This window comes from Ipomoea triloba, chromosome 7 (genome assembly GCF_003576645.1).
Source record: "Ipomoea triloba cultivar NCNSP0323 chromosome 7, ASM357664v1".
In the NCBI taxonomy this organism is placed as follows: Eukaryota; Viridiplantae; Streptophyta; class Magnoliopsida; order Solanales; family Convolvulaceae; genus Ipomoea; species Ipomoea triloba.
Genome location: NC_044922.1, coordinates 8,349,126 through 8,372,572, shown reverse-complemented (window position 1 = coordinate 8,372,572; position 23,447 = coordinate 8,349,126). Strand labels below are relative to the sequence as shown.

The 23,447-nt window shown below is 40.1% G+C and overlaps 1 protein-coding gene across 1 annotated transcript; it reads right to left on the bottom strand.

Annotated features, from left to right (window-relative positions):
- Window positions 1-688: 688 nt before the first annotated feature.
- On the bottom strand, window positions 689-2,815 carry LOC116024066. Its single transcript, XM_031264969.1, has 4 exons — window positions 2,663-2,815; window positions 2,084-2,596; window positions 1,038-1,993; window positions 689-935 (listed from the first exon to the last, which is right to left on the bottom strand). The coding sequence occupies exons 1-4, from the start codon at window positions 2,813-2,815 to the stop codon at window positions 689-691; spliced, it is 1,869 nt and encodes a 622-aa protein (XP_031120829.1).
- Between the last annotated feature and the right edge of the window lie 20,632 nt (window positions 2,816-23,447).

The window sequence follows — 23,447 nt, the reverse complement described above, 5'->3', positions numbered from 1 at the left end:
TAGGAGAGGGATTCATTACAACGACAGTTGGATGGACACCTCGAGCCTTACCAATTTCAACCTAATTTTTCTGCTATGAACGTAGAGGTAATTTTGGGGGCTTACAATGCTTAGGTGCTTAAGGTTATGATTAATGCATCACGACAGTGGTGCAATTTTAGCCTAATTCTCTTATTGATTACGAAAGTAGCTGAGTAGAATTCTTTTGTGCATTGCCCATATATCCCTTGGTTAATTATTTTTTCCATAATCCTGAGTTTGTTAGAACATCAAGGTTACAATCCCCCTAATCTGGCCCATACTTTTATCATACAGTTTACACCTTAATCAATTGCTTTCTTTCACATCATTCAGTCTTTGTTGCTTGGATTCTATTAATTCACATACTCTAGTGCTTGGTAATTCACACAATTACGTGCCATAGTCCTAATCCTCAGCGGAACGACATTACACCCTTTTTACACTCATCATTTGTGCTCATTACTGGGTCTATGGCTATCTCTTCTTTAGTGACAACATGGCCAAGGAAAGCTACTTCGCTCTTCCAAAATTCACATTTATTCAGTCTTTCCCTCAATGTTTGCAACACCACTCTGAGATGCTTCTCATGATCCTCAGGTGTCCTCGAGTAGACCAGGATATCATCGATAAAAACAACGACAAATTTGTCCAAATATGGAAGAAAGATTCAGTTCATCAAGTTCATGAAAGTTGCTGGGGCATTGGTCACTCCGAACGGCATCACCGTAAACTCGTAATGACCATACCTCATCCGGAAGGCAGTCTTGGGGATGTCTTGCTCCTTAACTTTGACTTGATGGTATCCGGATCGCAAATCAATCTTCGAAAACACGCTCGCTCCTCTTAACTGGTCGAATAGGTCATCAATTATGGGCAATGGGTATTTATTCTTAATTGTGACTCGATTAAGTTCCCTATAATCGATACACAATCTAAAACTCCCATCCTTCTTATTCACAAATAACACCGGTGCACCCTAGGGCGATACACTGGGTCTAATAAATCCTTTTTCCCACAGTTCTCCTAGTTGAACTTTCAACTCCTCTATTTCTTTGGGCGCCATTCTATAAGGTGCTTTGGAAATAGGTGATGTTCCTGGCATCAGGTCAATGGTGAATTCCACTCCTCTTTCAGGGGGCATTCCCGCAAGATCATCGGGAAACACGTCTGGAAATTCACGCACCACTGGGATCCGACTGATCTCCAGTTTTTCTACCTCCGTATCCTGCACCAGACAGAGGTACACTTCATACCCCTTTTGTGCGTATTTTCTCAGTCTTCGCATTGTCATCAACTTTGGTTCGGGCTCCTTCTTGATTCCTCGATATGAAACCCTTTTCCCTTTCGGTCCTCTTAACAGAATTTTCTTTTCATTACACACTATCCGAGCTTTATATTTCTCTAACCAGTCCATTCCCAATACCACATCTATACCTTCCAACTCAAACCGAATAAGATTCCCGGGACAGTTAACTCCCGCTATCTCTATAGAAACATTCTCATATATGTTCTTACAAGTTACTACTAGTCCTGAGGCAGTCATTACGTTAAGGTTTAACCTAGTAGTAGATCTTAACCCCAATTTATCAGCAAGCATACAAGAGATGAAAGAATTCGTGGCTCCTGTATCAAATAGAACTAAACCAGGCATAGAGTTTATTAGGAAAGTACCGGCAACGGCGTCGCTTGCTTGAGCCTGGGCGCTATTGACAACGAAAATTCTCCCCTGGCTTCCTGAATTGTTGGCCCCAACTGGTTGTTTTCCTCTATTGTTGTTAGTATTGGAAGCAGCACTCGATGGTCTCCCCTGGCTTACTTGTTGGACATTATTCCCTCTGCCATTTCCACCTCTAGATTGTCCCTGCCTCGGTCCTCCAGTAACCCTTCCCCATTGATTTGGATTCAGGGGTGGGTTCAGATAGCGCCGTGGTTGAGTAAAACAGTTCTTCTGCGTGTGCCCCTCTCGGCCGCACTAGAAGCATGTAATTTTATCCCCTCGACAGTTTTCACCAGGGTGGATCCTCCCGCACCGTGGGCATGGGTAACCCCTTACTTGGCTTACTTCCCCCCTTCTTTCTCCTTGCCTGCTACCGGCTTCTCCTAAATTTGGTTTCTTACATTCAAGTTTCGATTTCCCCTGCTGCGCCTCGGCCTTTCTCTTGTTTCGGCCGTACACCTCCTGCTGATCCAGGTGCACTTGATAATAGTCCGATACCCGTTCATATGCCTCTTTCAGGGTCGAACACATAAACGGTGAAAGAGCTCTTCGAGTATCCCAGTCCATGCCGCGCACGAATCTTCTGGCTTTGCTCACTTGATCCTGCACAATATCCTGGGCGAATCTTAGCAGTTCTATATACTTTGCATAATACTCCTGAATACTTGCTCCTTTCTGTCTCAACCTTAGAAATTCGTCGCATTTAATTCCTCGAATTCTTTCAGTGTAAAACTGAGCCCTCAATGCTGTTTTGAAGTCTTCCCAGTCGAAGTCTGGGTCTTGCAAAAGATCAGGCCCGGTTGTAGTCCACCAATTGTCCGCAGCCTTTGTGAGGTAGTACACCGCGGAGGATATTCTCTGATCCGCAGGGCAGTTTACTACGTCCAACAACTTGTCAAATGTTCTGATCTACTCTTCCAGAACCACGGGATCTTCTTCTCCGGCATAGGTCGGAGGGTGCCTGCAGGCTATTGCTTTGGCATAATCTACTCGGGGCTGAACTTGATTTTGGTTTGGAGCCTGCTGAGCCATCATGAACTCAGCCATTCTTTCCATCATCTGCACCATGCGATCCATGGTAGAGGTTTCTTCATTGCCCGCACAACTACGTGTTTCATGTGTAGGAGGCATATTTACTGAACAAGCAATCAACTTCCAAAAAGGTTAGAATTTCGCAACCTAACCACCCCAAACGCAGCATCGTATCTACTCAATCACTATACTACAATTTCACTGCTCACTTTACCACATTTATCAACAGAGTGCTACAGTGGGGCACTATAGTCAGTAGTGTATCCTACTTTCCGAATCATCAAACGATCATTAGCAGAGATTATATCACACAATGAACAATTTTCAAGATTATATGCAGCAATGATAGGTGATCCCCCTTTACCGCTATCCAGCCACCAGCTCCGATTCCATTCCGAAGGGTTTACACTTAGGTTAGGGTGACACAGTAACTTAAGCTTATCTTAACAAACCTAGGTTGACTCAATCCTATGCTCTGATACCACCTTGTGACACCCCGGGTTGGTCAACCTTACAACCGGGAGCATCACCACCACACCTAGGGCGAACCCAGCTAACCTTTAGCGGTTCATCACTAGGTGCACAGGCTAATTTTCCTGACCTACACACCCTTCCCATACACCTGTAACAATTCACAACTAACTAACTCGACAACAGTTGAGGTATAAGTTAAACATTCCAAACACACACACATATATATATATATATAAATCCATAGGTGTGATAACGACGTCCTTAGTACCCCAAAACATAAATTAGATGTATATATATATTCACAATGCCAAGTTTGGCAATTGATCTACTAATACTGCTGTAGAATGTGTACACAAAAATAGAGTTTTAGACACACAAAAGAGCTGGATGATGAAGAGGAATCGTCAAGAGCTAGCATAGTGTAGCCGGGTACATAGGAGTCTTCCCCTATCATATGCTGTATATAGTCTCCATATCCAAAAACTGAGCCATTATAGTTCGGTGAAGAGCAACAATGAAGCACCCGTTAGCACGACGGCTAAGTAAGAACCCATAAGCTTCTCATTTATAGGTAAAGATGTTTTAACTTTCCAATTGACCATAGCATAGAATTTCCTATTGATTGACATGCTTTCATGCTTGTAAATTACCATTATATAAATAAGCATAAAGCTGTCATATGCACATTACACGCGTGAATTTTCACCACCATACTTGACATCTTCACAATATCCCATTTCTCAGACATCACACGACTAGTTTCTTGGAACTAGTATCACACGTCTTATCATAGCCATTGATTTAACCATTACATATGAAAAACTCGACTTAGTTTCATTTCAAAGTATGAGGCCTTATAGGAAATGTTGAATATTCCTTGTCGTTGACCGATTGAACCTGGAACATGGGCTTGCGGTCATTACCCAAGTTCTCTTCTCGGTCCCTTGGACGATGGTTCATTAGAATGGCCCCTAGTGTGGCCCCGCCTAGGTCCATTAAAATGACACCAACCCGGAGACGACGGAGTCAATACGCTTAAGTGTGCACACCCCCACAGTCTAGCCATACATGAGTGACGTAGAGACTCGGCGAATAGACTTCGCCTAAGTACGAATACAACCGTACGTATTTCAATGACGACCTTCGGTAATTATAGCCCGAGGTAAAAGACAACAAGGTCCTCGTAACTTCTTGAAACTAAGGTTTTATTCATTTTAAACATTAACTACTCTTGTTCCGACAATACGCTCACCTTTCCTACTCATACACCCTTCAACATGTAGTACATAAGTTCACATATCACGACAACAACCAACATGGCATGATTACACTATCAAATTCTTTCCTATGCTTACCACGCACTTTATTAACTCATTNTATATCACGCCACACACACACAATATATATATATATATATATATATCACGCCACACACACACAATATATATATATTTAACTCCTAATTTATGTGTACAACATGTCCAATACACAAAAAGTTCATAAATTACATACAACTTCATGGATTGGAAATTAATTCACCAATTACCTACTTTGAGTAGCTATAATTCCAACTTGAGGGGTAACTTACCTCAATCTCACTATGAACACAAGAAATTCGAAGATTGAAGCTCGGGATTCAACCTTTACTCTAGCATACTAAGAAACAAGAAAAGGAAAAGGAAATTCAAAGAAACAAGTATTGAATTAGAAATTGAAGAGAATGGTTACCACCCCTTGAAAAAGGGGATCTTACAACCTTGATCTTGAATCCCAATCTTCCTTCTTGCCCTTGATCTATTCTAAACTATGAAGGAGTTTTCCCTCAAGAGGGGAGAAAACCNATGTCGACTTGTTCGTCTTTTGCTCCATTTTAGCTTCAAATCCCTCTTCAACCTGTGAAATACTTCAAGACTCTTTCTGGAAATGTTGTTAGAAGAAATTGATCGCATTTGAGCTGAAATGCATGCAATTGTTGTAATTGGACATCAAAACGATGCGCTTTTAATATAATAAAACCCCTTATAAGTGCTATTCTTGGTGCTTATCAAAGTTTCCACACTTAAACCTTGTGTGTCCTCAAGCAAGCATACTTTTCTAAGCCCTAATCATGTAAGCCCCAAGGATAGTTCTTTCTTTCACGGTTAACCAATCAAGTGATGTGTAGGTGTTCGGAGTTGGGCGGGTGAAATCCCCTACACTATCTACCAAGACTGCTAAACTTGTGCCAACCAAATGTAAGAAATATGCTAAGGAAGTCAAGGTCTCGAGAGATGGATATTTCATGAGAAGATTTTTGTTCACACCTTTCAAGCATGCAAGTGACAAAAGAGTTTTCACCTTGTATTTTCTAGGGGCCTCCAGCCGATCCAACTAGTGGGACCGATGCTCACCCCTTAGCGAATTTCCGACCTAACGCCAAAGCCTCTTTACATTATATAAGTGAGGGCAGGGACATGGACAGCTCATCGCCATGGCTTGGGCGATCACTCTATTTTCTCACTTCCTAAGATAACGTCATCAGGCTACCCGACTTCACATGGAAATCCATGTTTTTTCGAAGGTCAATGCAATGGGTGCCTGAATCCTAGCGAAGTGGCTCACCTCCTCTCTATTTTCTCATCTTTCAAGATCTCTTCGAGGCAACCGACTTCACATGGAGATCCATGCTTTTTCGAAGACAGTGCAATGGTTACCCCTTATCTAGACAAGATGGCTCACCTCACTTTTATCTCTAGGAATGACCTTTTGCCTTTATTCACGTTTCACCATATCAACCCCTCATGCCTTTTTCTAGCGATTAGGGATTGTTTTAACTCAAAGCTCACTTAGGCTCTCCTTTTGCCCCATGTCCTGCTGAGATTAATTCAGTTTCCAGGCTTCGCTATTCTTATCTTTCTAAAACTCAAAGGATTCACACTCCCACTTCGAGAGATCCTTGACTGAGGTCCAAATAAAATACAAGATGAAAGCATGCAAGCACTCATAAAAAATTTTCAATTGGGGTCAGAATGTGCAAATTGGTGCAAAGTGAAGCTTCCAAAGCATATTTAAGACATTCAATCCTTGGCACAAGGTTAGGAGCCCTCCTAGATAGTATTGGCAATAACACACCCTCTAGGTTCCTATACCTTATCACTTAATCAATTAACTGTTTCAAGAAGCATACAGCCTTTCCACACTTAAAAATAAACATCGTCCTCGATGTATCCATAAGAAACGGAGGAAAAAGGATATATGTTTAAGGATTCTACACACGCCCCTTTTCCACACTTAAAAGTGTGAACTGGGCTAAAACAGTTCTAACACACAGACTACATCCAACACAACAATTTTATGCAGCTCTTCATTTGCGATTCTAGAAAATAAAGCAAACCAAAACAGGGCATTGAATCAGGATAAAAGAAATACTTACAATTTGTATCCTTATAAAAGTTTTGCAATCTGAGTTCGCCCTTTAAACACGGTTAGAGTAAAGGTAAAGAAATAAATTAGGAATTGAAATTATACCTTTCAAGATTGGTCTTTCATGGTTGTTGGTGGAGTGGTCCCTTCTTCTCCTTATTTGTGGGTAGCCTCCCAAAAGCGCCACGTTTAACTTCTTTGGCTAGACGAATCGTGCAAGATAAAACATAAACAGACGAATCGTGCAAGATATATTTACAACATTGATCTTGAATCCCAATCTTCCTTCTTGCCCTTGATCTATTCTAACTATGAATGGAAGGAATTTTCCCCCAAGAGGGGAGAAAACCCTCTAGATCTATCTATCCTATTCTATTAATTTTCTGATCTCTCCTCCTCCTCCTCTAGGCTTAGGGCAAAAGCGATTTATATAGGTGACAAAGAAAATGAACAAATTTCCCAAAATAGCCCTTGGCCCGACCACGCTTGCTCACACGCGTGTGAGTGGCGTGGTGACTCTCTGGAATAATTCCACGCCCAGCCACATGCGTGTGAGGCTGGGTGGGGCGCTACTGCATTTCGGCTTGTTCGTCTTTTGCTCTATTTTAGCTTCAAATCCCTCTCCAACCTGTGAAATACTTCAAAACTCTTTCTGGAAATGTTGTTAGAAGAAATTGATCGCATTTGAGCTGAAATGCATGCAATTGTTGTAATTGGATGTCAAAACGATGCGCTTTTAATCTAATAAAGACACCTAATAAGTGCTATTCTTGGTGCTTATCAACCTAGGGGAGGGCTTGAATACTACTTCTAGTCAATTGTGGAAATTTTCGTTTCATTGATAATTTTACTAGGTGAATGCACACGAGAGCAAAAGGAAATCAAGGTTTACTACCCTACATTCCTGAAATTAATCGAGCAACTAGAAGGAAAAATACACAAGGATCACTAATGGCTTCATCAAGCACAATAAGAAACCCACAAGGAAGAGGCACAACAATACCAAATCCACCACCAGTTCCAATTAATCCACAAGTACCGATTAACCATGAAGAACCAATCGTTGAAGAACCAAGCCAACAGAGCAAACAATCAAGAGAACATTCGTGAAGAGGAATATTATGGAAATCCTCAAGAACCACAAAGATCAATTGCAGATTACATGACTCCAGATTTTAACATGCACAACTCAATCTATGTACCTCCAATGGAGAACGTCAACTTTCACGCACATCCAACTATTATCACACTGGTTCAGAACAATCAATATTCGGGATTACCATCTGAAGATCCCAACGCACACATCACAAGGTTTATACGAGCATGTGGGATGTACAAACAAGAAGGCGTTAGCGAGGAAATAGTTCGACTCAAATTATTCCCATTTTTAGTTATAAGAGAGGCAGCACGATGGTTGGAAAGCCAAGACGACAATCATTTCAGAACGTGGCAACAGTTGCATCGTGAATTCATGAACGAGTTCTTTCCCATTACAAAAACTATGAGGATTAGAAGGCTGATACAAGAATTCAAACAAGGAAGACTTGAAAGTTTGGGAGAGGCTTGGCGAAGATTTAAAGTTCTTAAAAGGCAATGCCCGCAAGATCTGATGCACCCATGGGATATGATTAGCTCATTCTATGGAGGGTTAACGGATGAAGGAAAGATGTCGCTTGACTCATCCTCCAGCGGTGCCTTTGTCTCCCTAGCTTTGCAAGAGGCTGAGGAACTAATCGAGAGAATATCTAAAAACACATCCTGTTGGTATGAACGAAGAGGAGATCATGGAGAAATTTATGAAGTTGATAATCGAGTGGGGAGTGAGGCCAAAATCGAAGCAATGAATCACGAAATCAAAAAGCTACAAGCTATGGTAGAAAAAATGGAAGGAAAGCCCAAGCCTTGCATGGCATTGGCACTTTATTGTAATATCTGTGGAGGACCTCATGACACCAATATTTGCACTTCTACGCCTGCATCTGAACAAGTTGAGGCGGTAGATTATCAAAGGAACTCCAACTTCAATGCTTATGGACAAAACCAAAGATCAAACAACAATTGGAAACAGGGAGAGGGTTGAAACAATAGCCACAATGACGGATATCAAGCGCAAAGACAATACAACTATGGACACAAGCCTGCATATGGACAAAATGACAAGAATAGACTGATGTATAATCAAAACCAAGGAAATGGAAATCAAATGACCCAGTTCAGGCCACAATACGACTCTCAACTTGATTTTACTCAACAAAGGAGGGATGACATCCGTGAGGTAGATGAAAGACTTACAAGGACGATCATGGAACTCAAAAATGATCAGGCGAATCTGAAACAAGAGATTACTCAAGAGATTAGACAAGAAATTTCTAGTCTTCAACAAGAGTCTAAGGCCACACTTAAGACAATTGAGAATCAAATCTCTCAAATGTTTAAGATGATGTCAGATCGACACTACGGACAACTCCTGAGTAACACTGAAAACAATCCGAAAGAGAGAGTCAACGCCATTGATGCCAAAGAAGAAACACATGTGAAGTGTGATCCGATGGATGCTATCTGTGGAACATGTCAATGTAAGGTAGATGACCAAAGAAACAAGACTACCTCTTGTAGTCCGAATCTTGAATTGAAAAATGCGAACAGTTCATGCACTATATCAATGAAAGAACACAAGTAGAAAACCACTTCGGAAGAATGCCCGAAAGAAAAGGAGCTACCACGAGACAACATCAAAAGTTCAAAAGAGAAAGAAACGGCTCGAGAAGGTACAATTAATGCTTTTATTCGAAAATTTTTCAATAGCAAAGAATGCTTTTATTTTACCTATTTAACCCAAGAATCTTCGGCTTGTTTAACTGAGGGAAACCCCAAAAAGAAGGGTGACCCTAGAGCTTTATTGATTCCTTGTTCTATACAGAACATGGAACCTAGAAACGCTCTCGCTGATCTTGGTGCTTCTATTAATGTCATGTCTTCAAATCTTTTTGAAAAACTGAACTTACCACGTTTGAAACCGACGAGGCTGACTCTACGTTTAGCTGACGGAACCACACGGTATCCTGAAGGCTTAGCGGAAGATGTTTTAGTAAAAATAGGGAAATTTCTTGTGCCTGTCGATTTTATTGTTTGTAAGATGGGAGATGATGATCCCCATGAATCCTTAATTCTTGGAAGACCATTTCTAGCTACTTGTCGTGCACGAATAGATGTTAGTTCAGGCGAAATTATCCTGAGATTTGAGGGACAAGCCATGAATGTTGACAAGGAAAAAGCAAAAGAAGGAACTGATGACAATGAAAGGACAAAGGTCAAATGAAAGATGAAACCAAAACCGAAGCGGAAGAATGATAAGCTTACCTGGAAGAACACGTGGGTACCAAAATGCTTTCTACCCACTACCAAAGAATATGGTTGAATTTTAACCAGGGTATGATGCGTCTAGCCAATGATGTAAACCGTGGCGCTACTTGGGAGGCAACCCAAGGTTTTAATAATATGCTTTACATTATTTCTATGCTTTAGTTTTTAATGTTTTTGTTCTAATAATTCGCTACAATCAAATGGAACCATGTTTTGAGGACTAACTTGTAGGAGTCGGGATTGAAAATTGCTTTGGAAAGGCTAAGTTTGGACATAGGTATGGAAGGCAAGGCCAAAAATCGGAAGAAAACAATGCAGTGGACCTACACGAGGCTCACACGTGTGTAGCCGTGCGTGGGAACGAGGCAGTAGCCTCCCACGCACGCTCACACGCGTGTTGCCATGCGTGGGAGCGAGGCAGAGAGCTCCCACGCACGGTCACACTCGTGTGACCGGCGTGGAAGCCCCCCTACGGGTTTAAAAGCCTTGTTCGGCCACTCCACGCCATTTAACTCCAAAACACCATTTTTCTCTTCTCTTCTCCACGCAAGGAAGAACCAAACTCAAGGTTTGAACATATTTCTTACTTTTTACCTCCAAAGAAGATCAAAACATCAACATCAAGGTAATTTTTCATCTTTTTAACTCTTTATCCTTGAATATTCATGAGTTTGGAAGAGCTTGAAGGAGAAATTTATTCTATATTGCCTTGCATGATTTTGAATGATTTTGAATGTTTAAATTGGTTATAATGCTTCATAGAACTATCATTTGATGTTTTCTTTCATTATTGATGGTTACATTGATGGATTGTTATATATTTTTGAACTTCAAGTGTGCACACCATTGATGAACAAATGGGTTTGTTAGATTTCTTGTTGAAATTATGAAATTGATGCTTGAATTGATGAATAAACTTGTTGTAGAACTATTATATGCCATCAATTTGACTTTTCACATGCTACATTGCCCAAACTGAATTTTCAATTTCAAACCCTAATTTTGAATTTGGGGAAGAAGATGAAGTTGACTTTTTGAAATTCTTGACTTTTGAAGTTGACTTCTTATTTGACTATCAAATTGATATATCTTATGATGATTTTATACATGTGTGTGATAATAGAATGATATTGTTGATGTTCTTATGCTAAAATTGTCTAAAATATAGGGGAAGCTATGGCAAAATTTTCGAAAATTCTTAGCCCTATATGTTTGAAATCAATTATCTTGACAAGGAATTTTACACAAATATGATGGTGACTTGTTTAAAGCCAATTACCATGAATGATAATTTCTATAATTTGTAGGATGGGACGCTCGAAAGAAATTGCGAAGAAATCAAAACATGATATAGGAGAATCGAGTCGATCAAGGACACGACAACAAGCTACAACTCAACAGGTTATACAAGAGCCGGGGTCAAGGTCATTGCGACACTTGACACCTATTCAACTTGCAACAGTGGATAACTATAAAGGGAAGCAGCTTTCTGTTGGCCGTCACTTTGAGGATAATGTTTTACGAGAATTTGGTTGTTTGGACGAAGTGAATAGGCTTCTTAGGCACCCACAGCTCCGCTATCTGTTTCAGTGGAGAGGACCCACCTATGCGCCTGTCACCTATGAATTCTTGGCGACCTTGGAAATTAGAAGGGAAGTCAACGATGCGAGAGAGTCTATTTCATTCACTCTTTTCGGCAACCATTACTGCATGTTTGTCAACACTTTAGGTGTTACTCTCGATTTTCATGATGCAGCGAGCGTGTCCATGCCGTATTTCAGAGATTTCAAGGAAGATTTTGATACTGACGAAGTTGCTAGACAGTATTGGAGAAGAATCACCAACAATGCCCCATACAATTCTTCAAACTTGAAGGCAAAACTCATCACCCGGAATGCTCTGAAGGTGATCAGATTAGCCTTTGCTATAAATCTCTCAGGCAGAACCACAAATCGCTACAAGGTATACAAGTAGGATCTATTCTACATGTGGTGCATGGAGAATGATGTTCGCATCAACATGGGCGTTCAAGCTAAAAAGTGGCTCCAGACCCAGCAAAAGCCTAAGGTTCAGACTGTGTTTATTGGACCTTTCGTTACTAAATTGTGCATTGGGTTGAGCCTACTGAACCGGTTGATGGGGGAGAGATCCGATGGTTGTACAATCTCTTTTTCCGTGGGTGAGTTCTTTGCTGCAGAACTAAGGCTTGGAGGTGATGATGCACCTTATCTAGAGGCTTCTGATGATGATGAGGAGGACGAGGAAGAGAATGAGGAGGAGGATGCTGCACAGGAGCAAGGCCCTATTCCAATGGATTGGGCCACGACACAGAATTTTCATAGACAGCTCCATGAGGAACAAATGAACTATTGGCGTGAGGAGCATACTTGGCAACAAGGCCACTTCACATCCATCTCCACGAGACAGGATGTTCACACCGAGGACCTCAACCGCATGAGACAGGCGGTGGAGGATAATGATAGAAGAATTGCCGCTCTTGAAGCTAGATTCGACAGTAATGATAGAAGAATTGCCGCTCTTGAAGCTAGATTCGACAGGCATGATAGAAGAATTGCCGCTCTTGAAGCTAGATTCGACAGGCAAGATAGAAGAATTGCCGCTCTTGAAGCTAGATTCGACAGGCAATTTAGAAGAATTGCCGCTCTTGAAGCTAGATTCGACAGGCAATTCCGTCCCTTCGGTGGTGAGTGATGCCTTCCTCCAATTTTTCTCGGTCCTGACCAATTGACACTTGATTCTGAGTTCCTTGACTTTGGTTACTATGGTTGCTAGCCCCATTTGAACATTAGGATCCCTATGCGCGGGGTTTCGACTTTTATTTCTTTTATTTCTTTACTTTGCTTTATTTATCTTTATCACTTTATGTTATTTACTTTCCAACTGCTTTATTTTTCTGCATTTCTATTCGAATAATTCTACTTATTTTTATGCTTTATTATATAAGTTTTTGTTATTTTTATTGCTTTTATATTTCTATCAGCTTATAATAATTGAATAGTACTCCGAAAACCCTTTTTGTATGTTATGTCTCCATTTCTTATAGAGCATCTATAACGGGAGTAGGCCTATGCTGGAAGCTAAAGTGTGGAAAGAGGGATGCATACTTGGTTTATCCTCTTATCCCTTTTCTAATTTTAAGCCCCGTTTTGATCTTTAAAGTGTGGAAATATTTTCTTTATAGCTTTGTGTATGAGTATATTAGAGCTTACCATGATTAATAGGATCGTTTGATGCATACCCTATATCCCAGAGCAATTTCCAAAGTGTGGAAAGGGATTTTTATTTGTTTATCCTTAGAATCCATGTTTCGTTCCTTTACCCTGTACGTATGGAAACATCAAGGACGATGTTTACTTTAAAGTGTGGAAAGGACGCACTCCGTGCTTTACATATCTACATGCTTAGTATAAAAAGTTGAAGCTCTTGGGAATGATAAGCGGGTGCATTTGAAGTATTGAAAAGAGAGTTATTATTTGTGTTATCTAGGGAGAATTTTGACTGGATGCCCAAAAAATTTTTTACTCTCGAAATATCTTTGAGGAAGTTACTTTTCGCACCCATGAGAGTGTTTAAAGCCAAATAAGTTTATATTTTTGCCTGCTTGCATGATGTTCACCTCTTATTTACGTAGGACCTTAGTCAAGGATCTCTCGAAGTGGGAGTGTGCACTCTTTAATTTTAGAAAGATAAAACTAGCTAGGCCCGGAATTGAACTAACCTTGGTAGGGCATGGGGCAAAAGGTGAGCCTAATGGTGAGCTTAATGAGAAAACAAAACCCTTGAACATTAAATAGAAAAAGGCATGAGGGGTTGACACGAGGAGAAGTCAAAAAGGCAAAAGGCCAATCACCAAAGAGTTTAAAAATTGAGGGAAGCCAATTCGTTGGGTTGTGTCCAAACCATTGTCTTCGGTAAGCAAAAAGCTTTATCTGGAGTCGGTTGTTCACATAAAAAGATCCCAAGAATTGAGAAAATAGAGCTGAGCTGAGCCGCTTCGCTAGGATTCGAGTAACCCATTGCACTGACCTTCGAAAAAGCATGGATCTCCATGTGAAGTCGGGTGGCTCGATGACGTTATCCTAGGAAGTGAGAAGAAAGAGGGACCGCGCTAAGCCAAAAGCGGTGAGTGGTCCATGCCCCTACCCTCATTTACATTTACGTTGGGCTTTGGCGCATAAGGATGGAAAGTTGATTAGCTAGTGCACATCGTTCCCACTAGTAAGATCGGCTAGAGGCCTTATTTAAATAGAAGGTGAACCAAAACTTTGGAAATGCATGCTTTCGTATGGTGCGAGAAGTGTGATCCCTTGTTTTACTTGTTTATCTACGAAAGGTTTTTATTTCCCGAAAATATTTCTTGAGTTGCTGACATCTGACCAAAATCCTTTATAGATAACACAAATGATTTCCCCCGTTTCAACAGTCTTAGAGACCCATCATTTTGATTTGCCAAAAGCTTTGTTTTGCATGAGAGAGTATCTCGGAGACTTATATGCTTAGAGAGTAAAATGTCTTGCTTGAGGACAAGCAAGAAACAAAGTGTGGAAAATTTGATAAGACTCCGAGATACCCTTATTTCAGGCACATTTTAGGGTGTTTTATCGCGTCTATAGCATCCTTATTTGGTAAATTATGTGCGTAAATGCTTGAAAATCACTAACTGATGCACGGAAGCTACTTTTAGCTTAAAAGAAGTAAAATAGGAGCCCCGGGAGCAAATATGACCAAAAGTTGAGCTTAAAGAGCAAACCAAGCAAGAGCGGAGCCCCTGAGGACCAAACTAGAAGGTCACACGCGTGTGAGCAAGCGTGAAAACTTTCCAGAAGCTTCCCACGCACGCTCACACGCGTGTGAGAGGCGTGGAGACGATGATGCGCGAATTTCAGCTAGGGTTGTCATTTCGAAGACTATTTAAACCCCTTTGATGAATTTTCACAGGGGGATTCCAGAAATTTAGTTTTCCTTTTCTTAGTTTTTCCTTTGGAGAACTTTCTCCATTTTTCTTAGTTTTTAGATTAGAACAATTTCCATTGTAGAAGACAACAAGCTTGGATTGAAGATCTTCTTCTCTCTAGGTGATCTCTATTTCATTTCTATAATTTTAGCTATCTTGTTCTTGGATTAAATTAGCTTTTGCTTGCATTTCATATGATGAGTAGTTAATTTAGTCTAGGGATTTGGATTGAGTGATTGAATATTGTTTCTGTGATGATCTTATTTCTATATCTTGGATCTATGAGTTTGTGTTGATGGATTATCTATTCTTGTCTTTTGATTGTTGTTTTGATGAGATCTTGTTTGGATTTGGCCAATCTAGATGGGAGATTGAGCTCTTGACTCTTTCATGTCTTTGATTAGAGTTAGGATTTGAAGCTTTACACAATCAAAGTTCCCATGGACTTCTTAAGAATAGTAGGATAGTGTGTAGCTTAAGTGTTTGATAAAATTCCTCTTAGAACTTTGGATGCTTAAAGGCACTCCTAAGTCAAAGAAGCCTTAGTACACAAGGTGGAAAAGGACTAAGACAACACACTCTTGAATAGACAATATCCTAGCAATCCTAATCCATGACCTTAGACACTCCACTATACAATATTCATGAACACTATCCAATCCCTACCGCTTTTACATATTCCCAAAATCACTTTTACTTTACTACTCTCTTGCACTCAAACCAATCAATGAACTACTCTCACTCACAAATCAACCTTCACCACACTCGAGTCCTATGCATGATCCAATCAAGTAAACTTCCAAACGTTTGACACACCTCCACGTCCCTCCTTCGAGACCAACACTCGGGGAGTCACAGACTTTCCGTTTTAACATAAATATCTTTTGACACTCCAACCCTATGCAAAACTACACAATGTCACTTGGTTAAAATTCAACCATATTCCTTGGTAGTAGGTAAGAAGCATTTTGGTACCCACGGGTTCTTCCATGTAAGCTTATCATTCCTTCACTTCGGTTTTGGTTTCATCTTTGGTTTGACCTTTGCCCTTTCATCGTCATCAGTTCCTTCTTTCGCTCTTTCCTTTTCATCATTCGTGGCTTGTCCCTCGAATCTCAGGGTAATTTCACCTGAACTAACATCTATTCGTACACGACAAGTGGCCAGAAATGGTCTTCCAAGAATTAAGGATTCATGGGGATCATCATCACCCATCTTACAAACAATAAAATCGACAGGCACAGGAAATTTTCCTATTCTTACTAAAACATCTTCCGCTAAGCCTTCAGGATACCGCGTGGTTCCGTCAGCTAAACGTAGAGTCAGCCTCGTCGGTTTCAAACGTGGTAAGTTCAATTTTTCAAAAAGATTTGAAGACATGACATTAATAGAAGCACCAAGATCAACAAGAGCGTTTCTAGGTTCCATGTTCTGTATAGAACAAGGAATCAACAAAGCTCCAGGGTCACCCTTCTTTCTAGGGTAACCCTCAGTCAAACAAGCCGAAGATTCTTGGCTTAAATAGGTAAAATTATCACAAATGTCATTCTCAAACAACTCACGGCATTCTTTGTTATTGAAAAATTTTTGAATGAAAGCATTAATTGTACCTTCTCGAGCCGTTCCTTTCTCTTTTGAACTTTTGATGTTGTCTCGTGGTAGCTCCTTTTCTTTTGGGCATTCTTCCGAAGTGGTTTTCTCCTTGTGTTCCTTCATTGATATGGTGCATGAACCGCTCGCGTTCTTCAATTCGAGATTGGGACTACAAGAGGTAGTCTTGTTTCTTTGGTCATCTACCTTACATTAACATTTTCTCCAGATGACATCCATTGGATCACATTTCACATGTGTTTCTTCCTTTGCATCAATGGCGTTGACTCTCTCTTTCGGATTGTTTTCAGTGTTATTCGGGAGTTGTTGTCCGTTGTGCCGGTCTGACATCATCTTAAACATTTGAGAAATTTGATTCTCAATCGTCTTAAGTGTGGCTTTAGACTCTTGTCGAAGACTAGAAATTTCATGTCTAATCTCTTGAGTAATCTCTTGTTTCAGATTTGCCCGATCATATTTGAGTTCCATGATCGTCCTTGTGAGTCTTTCATCTACTTCACGGATGTCATCCCTCCTTTGTTGCGTAAAGTCAAGTTGAGAGTTGTATTGTGGCCTGAATTGGGTCATCTAATTTCCATTTCCTTGGTTTTGATTGTACACTAGTATGTTCTTGTCATTCTGTCCATATGCAGGCTTGTTTCCATAGTAATATTGTCCTCGCGCTTGATATCCATCATTGTTGCTATTGTACCAACCCTCTCCCTATTTCCAATTGTTGTTTGATCTTTGGTTTTGTCCATAAGCATTGAAGTTGGAGTTCCTTTGGTAATCTACCGCCTCCACTTGTTCAGATGCAGACGGAGATGTGCAAATATTAGTGTCATGAGGTCCTCCACAGATATTACAATAAAGTGTCAATGCCATGCAAGGCTTGGGCTTTCCTTCCATTTTTTCTACCATAGCTTGTACCTTTTTGATTTCGTGATTCATTGCTTCGATTTTGGCCTCACTCGCCACACGATTATCAACTTCATAAATTCCTCCATGGTCTCCTCTTCGGTCATACCAACAGGATGTGTTCTTAGATATTTTCTCGATTAGTTCTTCAGCTTCTTGCAAAGCTAGGGAGACAAAGGCACCGCTGGAGGATGAGTCAAACAACATTTTTCCTTCATCTGTCAACCCTCCATAGAATGAGCTAATCATGTCCCATGGATGCATAAGATCTTGTGGGCATTGCCTTTTAAGAACTTTGAATCTTCGCCAAGCCTCTCCCAAACTTTCAAGTCTTCCTTGTTTGAATTCTTGTATCAGTCTTCTAATCCTCATAGTTTTTGTAATGGGAAAGAACTCGTTCATGAATTCACGATGCAACTGTTGCCATGTTCTGAAATGATTGTCGTCTTGGCTTTCCAACCATCGTGCTGCCTCTCCTATAACTGAAAATGGGAATAATTTTAGTCGAACTATTTCCTCGCTAACGCCTTCTTGTCTGTACATCCCACATGCTCGTATAAACCTTGTGATGTGTGTGTTGGGATCTTCAGATGGTAATCCTGAATATTGATTGTTCTGAACCAGTGTGAGAATAGTTGGATGCACGTGAAAGTTGACATTCTCCATTGGGGGTACATAGATCGAGTTGTGCATGTTAAAATTCGGAGTCATGTAATCTGCAATTGATCTTTGTGGTTCTTGAGGATTTCCATAATATTCTTCTTCACGAGTGTTCTCTTGATTGTTTGCTCTGTTAGCTTGTGGTTCTTCAATAATTGGTTCTTCATGGTTAATCGGTACTTGTGGATTAATTGGAACTGGGGGTGGATTTGGTACGGTTGTGCCTCTTCCTTGTGGATTTCTTGTTGCGCTTGATGAAGCCATTAGTGATCCTTGGGTATTTTTCCTTCTAGTTGCTCTATTAATTTCAGGAATGTAGGGTAGTAAACCTTGATTTCCTTTTGCTCGCGTGTGCATTCACCTATTAAAATTATCAATGAAACATAAATTTCCACAATTGACTAGAAGTAGTCGATTGGGTTAGTAGCAAAAACAAGTAAAAATAAAACAAAATTAAGTGGAATGGATTAACATTACTCAAATCTAGCATTCATGCAATCAAAGTAAACAAAAACATATGACAACCTATTGCCCTCCCCGGCAACGGCGCCATTTTTTGAAGAAGCAGTATTGTGTAGGGGTTGATTCGTCAAAAGATATTTGTATGATAAAACGGAACGTCTGTGACTCCCCGAGTGTCGGTCTCGAAAGAGGGACGTGGAGGTGTGTCAAGCGTTCAGGAGTTTACTTGATTGGATTATGCATAGGACTCGAGTGTGGTGAAGGGTGGATTTGTGAGTGAGAGTAGTTCATTTGGTTGGTTTGAGTGCAAGAGAGTAGTAAAGTAAAAGTGATTTTGTGAATATGTAAAAAGGGTAGGGATTGGATAGTGTTCATGAATATTGCATAGTGGAGTGTCTAAGGTCAAGGATTAGGATTGCTAGGATATTGTCTATTCAAGAGTGTGTTGTCTTAGTCATTTTCCACCTTTGTGTACTAAGGCTTCTTTGACTTAGGAGTGCCTTCAAGCTTCCAAAGTTCTAAGAGGAATTTTATCAAACACTTAATCTACACACTATCCTACTATTCTTAAGAAGTCCATAGGAACTATGATTGTGTCAAGCTTCAAATCCTAACTCTAATCAAAGACATGAAAGAGTCAAGAGCTCAATCTCTCATCTAGAATGGCCAAATCCAAACAAGATCTCATCAAAAGAACAATCAATACACAAGAATAGATAATCCATCAACACAAACTCATAGATCCAAGATATAGAGATAAGATCATCACATAAGCAATATTCAATCACACAATCCAAATCCCTAGACTAAACTAGCTACTCATAATATGAAATGCAAACAAAAGCTAATTTAATCCAAGAACAAGATAGCTAAAATTATAGAAATGAAATAGAGATCACCTAGAGAGAAGAAGATCTTCAATCCAAGCTTGTTGTCTTGCTACAATGGAGATTGATCTAATCTAAAAAGCTAAGAAAAATAGAGAAAGTTCTCCAAAGAAAAAACTAAGAAAAGGAAAACTAATTTTCTGGGAACCTCCTTGAAAATTCATCAAAGGGGTTTAAATAGTCTCCGAAATGACAACCCTAGCTGAAATTCGCGCATCACCGTCTGCACGCCTCTCACACGCGTGTGAGCGTGCGTGGGAAGCTTCTGGAAAGTTTTCACGCATGCTCACACGCGTGTGACCTTCCAGTTTGGTCCTCCCGGGCTCCGTTCTTGCCTGGTTCGCTCTTTAAGCTCAACTTTTGCTCCTATTTGCTCCAGGGGCTCCTATTTTACTTCTTTTAAGCTAAAAGTAGCTTCTGCGCATCAGTTAGTGATTTTCAAGCATTTACGCACATAATTTACCAAGTAAGGATGCTATAGACGTGATAAAACACCCTAAAATGTGCCTGAAATAAGGGTATCTCGGAGTCTTATCATCGATATAGACTCTCCATCCAGTTATCTTTCTCGTAGGAATCAGTTCCTTGTTATCATTTTCAGTGAATGTGATTCCTCCTTTCTTTGGTACTACGTGAGTTGGACTGACCCATGTATTGTCCGAAATAGGGTAGATCATTCTGACATCCATAAGTTTGATCACTTCATTTTTCACGACTTCAAATGTGTTCGGGTTAAGTCGACGCTGCGGTTGTGCCACAGGTTTGGATCATTCTTCCAATAGAATTTTATGTGTGCAATGGCCGGATTAATTCCTTTCAAGTCAGTCATCTTCTAACCTATAGCTTCTTTGTTTCGCGTCAGCACTGTTATCAGTTGTTCTTTTTGTCTTTCTGAAAGATCTGTTGCGATAACAACTAGTAACTCTTTCCCTCTTCCTAAATAAGCATACTCAAGATGAGCAGGCAGAGGTTTTAATTCTCCTTCATGCATTATCTCACCGTCTTCTTTTCTTTTCTCATTTCCATCATCATATTCCTCCCCAAATTCATCAAATTCATCCCCGTCATTTCCAACCATTTCCTCCGAGACTTCACCAACAGAGTTTATATTCTCAACAAATTCAGAAACACAATCATTATCAAGCAAATTAAAACGATCGACCTCTCGGTGTAAAGCGATATGTAAAAAGGTTAATTTCATGCTCAAAAGTACTTTCATTATAACTCTTAGCACCTACGGGACATTCCTAGTTAAAATCATGCCTCTTAGCTTTGGGTACTTCACACAGATAATCAATTTCATCATGCACATAATCAACGAAAAAGCATTCATCACCATCTAGAGGGTATTTCATAATTTTGGTAACGTCGAAGCTGGCAGACTCGTCTCCTGCACGGATAACGAGTTTGCCTTCCCCCACATCTATTAAAGCTCTAGCGGTCGCCAAGAAAGGTCTGCCCAAGATGAGAGGAATCTTCACATCTGGGTCCATATCTAAAATCACAAAGTCCACTGGAAAAATAAATTTATCAACTCGGACCAAGACATCTTCCACTATACCCCTAGGGTACTTGGTGGATCGGTTAGCTAATTGAGTGCACATACGTGTGGGCTTAAGAGTTCCTAGGTTCAAATTTCGATATAATGCGAAGGGTATTAGATTAATACTAGCCCCTAGGTCTGCCAAGGCTCTATTAAAAGTCGTTCCTCCTATATTACAAGGTATAGTAAAGCTTCTAGGATCTTTTAATTTTCTAGGCACATTCTTATGTAATATAGCAGAATATTCTTCTCCTAGCACAACAGTAGCAGTTTCAGCCAATCTCTTTTTATTAGATAAAAGATCTTTAAGGAATTTGGCATACCTCGGCATTTCTCCTAGTGCATCGATGAATGGCAAATCAACGTGTAACTGACATAGCATTTGTAGGAACTTATCGTACTTGGCGTTGTCGATATCAGTGCGGAATCTCTGAGGGAACGGAAGTTTTGCTTTCGGCACAGGTGGTGGTTCTTGCATGATTTCTTTTCCTTTCCGAGAGGGTTGTGGTTGTATTTCTTCCCTTCTGAGTTCTTCTTCAAGTGCTTGTTTGGCTTGCGTTGAATTGGTGGTCTCTTTATTGTCCATCCTTGGTTCTTCTGTCGGAATGGATTGTGGCGGAGGTGGAACAACGTCTGGAAGTGCTCTCCTGCTTCTCAGTGTTACGGCATTCACATATGTTTCTCCATAGGATTGGATCATTTCCATAATTTTTGCGAGTGTGCTTTCAACCGTTTGAAGTGGTGAAAGTGTTTCATGGCGTAGTTCTTGAATTTCTCCCAGCATCTCTTTAGTAATGGTCTCTTTAAGTCTGGCATTCTCCTCCCTCGTTTCTTGGATGAAATCATTCAAGCGTTGCTCGAGGGTGGTTTGGTTGTTTTCAGATGAAAGAGGCTGCTCTGGGGAAGTAGAAGAATAGGCATATGCATCTGCTCTGTCCACGTCCTCACCACGCGTGTGACAACCCAACTTTTCACAAGCTGAGATAGCTAAAACTTAACACAAAAGCTGCTTATCTCAACTATAAAACATAACATAGCGGAAGCGATTTATAACCTAAGGGGTATCATGCCACATCTAGGTAAGAAAACACGGCCTAGATGCACAGGCTAACCAAATACTGAACTGCATAGTATATAAATCCTCAAGCATATCCAAAACATCCAAAAATCTAAACAAGAGTATATAGAATCTCATATTGGCGCACAGGCCCAAAACATAAGTCTAAAACATAATAAACTAGTCTAAGCCGCCTCATACGGATATATCTCTATCGCGCTCACGCTTAGACTGATTGCATACCTGGAAAACATACAAGAAACCATTAGCAAAAGACTGTTAAGCAACCACCATTCACACCCACAAGGAAGTATAGATATATAGTAAGTTGGTAAATAGGTTTACACACCCATATAGAATATACACACCAACGAACTGTTCATGTTTAAATCAGATACTCAACAACAACACGCTGAATGAATATATAAACCAGGACTTCTCATCAATACCAACGTCCAACCGAATCACAACTCAACCGAATACTCATAAGAAACAACCAAACGATGATATATCAAAGAATAACCAATAATCAACGAGATACAATACAACTCAAGAGTCAACAAAGAACCAAACAAACCTCAACCTAAGGATAAGCACCAAAACCTCAACTTCTAACCCAAGTACCAACTCTCACACCAATCACCAAGCCTGAAAGTTAGAAGTTAGGTACACAGGGGTAATGTAACACCCCCATATTTTCCATCATACTAAAAGGCATAATTAATCATAATTACTAATTTCCCAAAACGGAAGCGCATAAAATCCAGAGGTGCTACTCCACACCTAAGTTTATTACAACTTAGATGCTAAGGTAGTCTTTACATCTACTATCCTTATTAATACATACTATTACTGCCTTACATCCCAGTAATATACAACTCAAAAACCATAGTGATCTCTATCATCAAGAGTAGATCCATTTTCTCTTCTATCGCTCTCGGATATCAAGATCTATTCCATACCTGAAATTCATTTGGAAAACAGAATTAGCACATAGTGCTAAGTAATCCCTACTCCACCGTGTAAAATCATGGTTTTGGAAAATAGTTTTATTCTTTGTTTTCGAAAAACAGTTCATTTCACATGATAACCCATTTTCAACAAGATTTCTCATATAAGAGATATTCATTTCCTCATTATTGTTTCAAAGAAAATATGTGCCAATAATCACAATTTCCACCTGTATACACAATATCATACTCATAATCATACCCATACTCATACTCGTACTCATAATCATATAAACATTTAAATAGAAATAACCAGCTTTTACCATAATAACGTTAAAGATATTCCGATTAACACCACAATTTCCTTCTCGTTTCCACCACCTCACCACAACCTAG

Coding starts and splice junctions, on each gene's coding strand:
- LOC116024066 (XM_031264969.1), bottom strand. CDS start 2,815: ATGGATCGCATGGTGCAGATGATGGAAAGAATGGCTGAGTTCATGATG. Junction 2,597..2,662: donor CCGGAGAAGAAGATCCCGTG/GTTCTGGAAGAG, acceptor CCTGCGGATCAG/AGAATATCCTCCGCGGTGTA. Junction 936..1,037: donor AAAGTTCAACTAGGAGAACT/GTGGGAAAAAGG, acceptor TATCGATTATAG/GGAACTTAATCGAGTCACAA.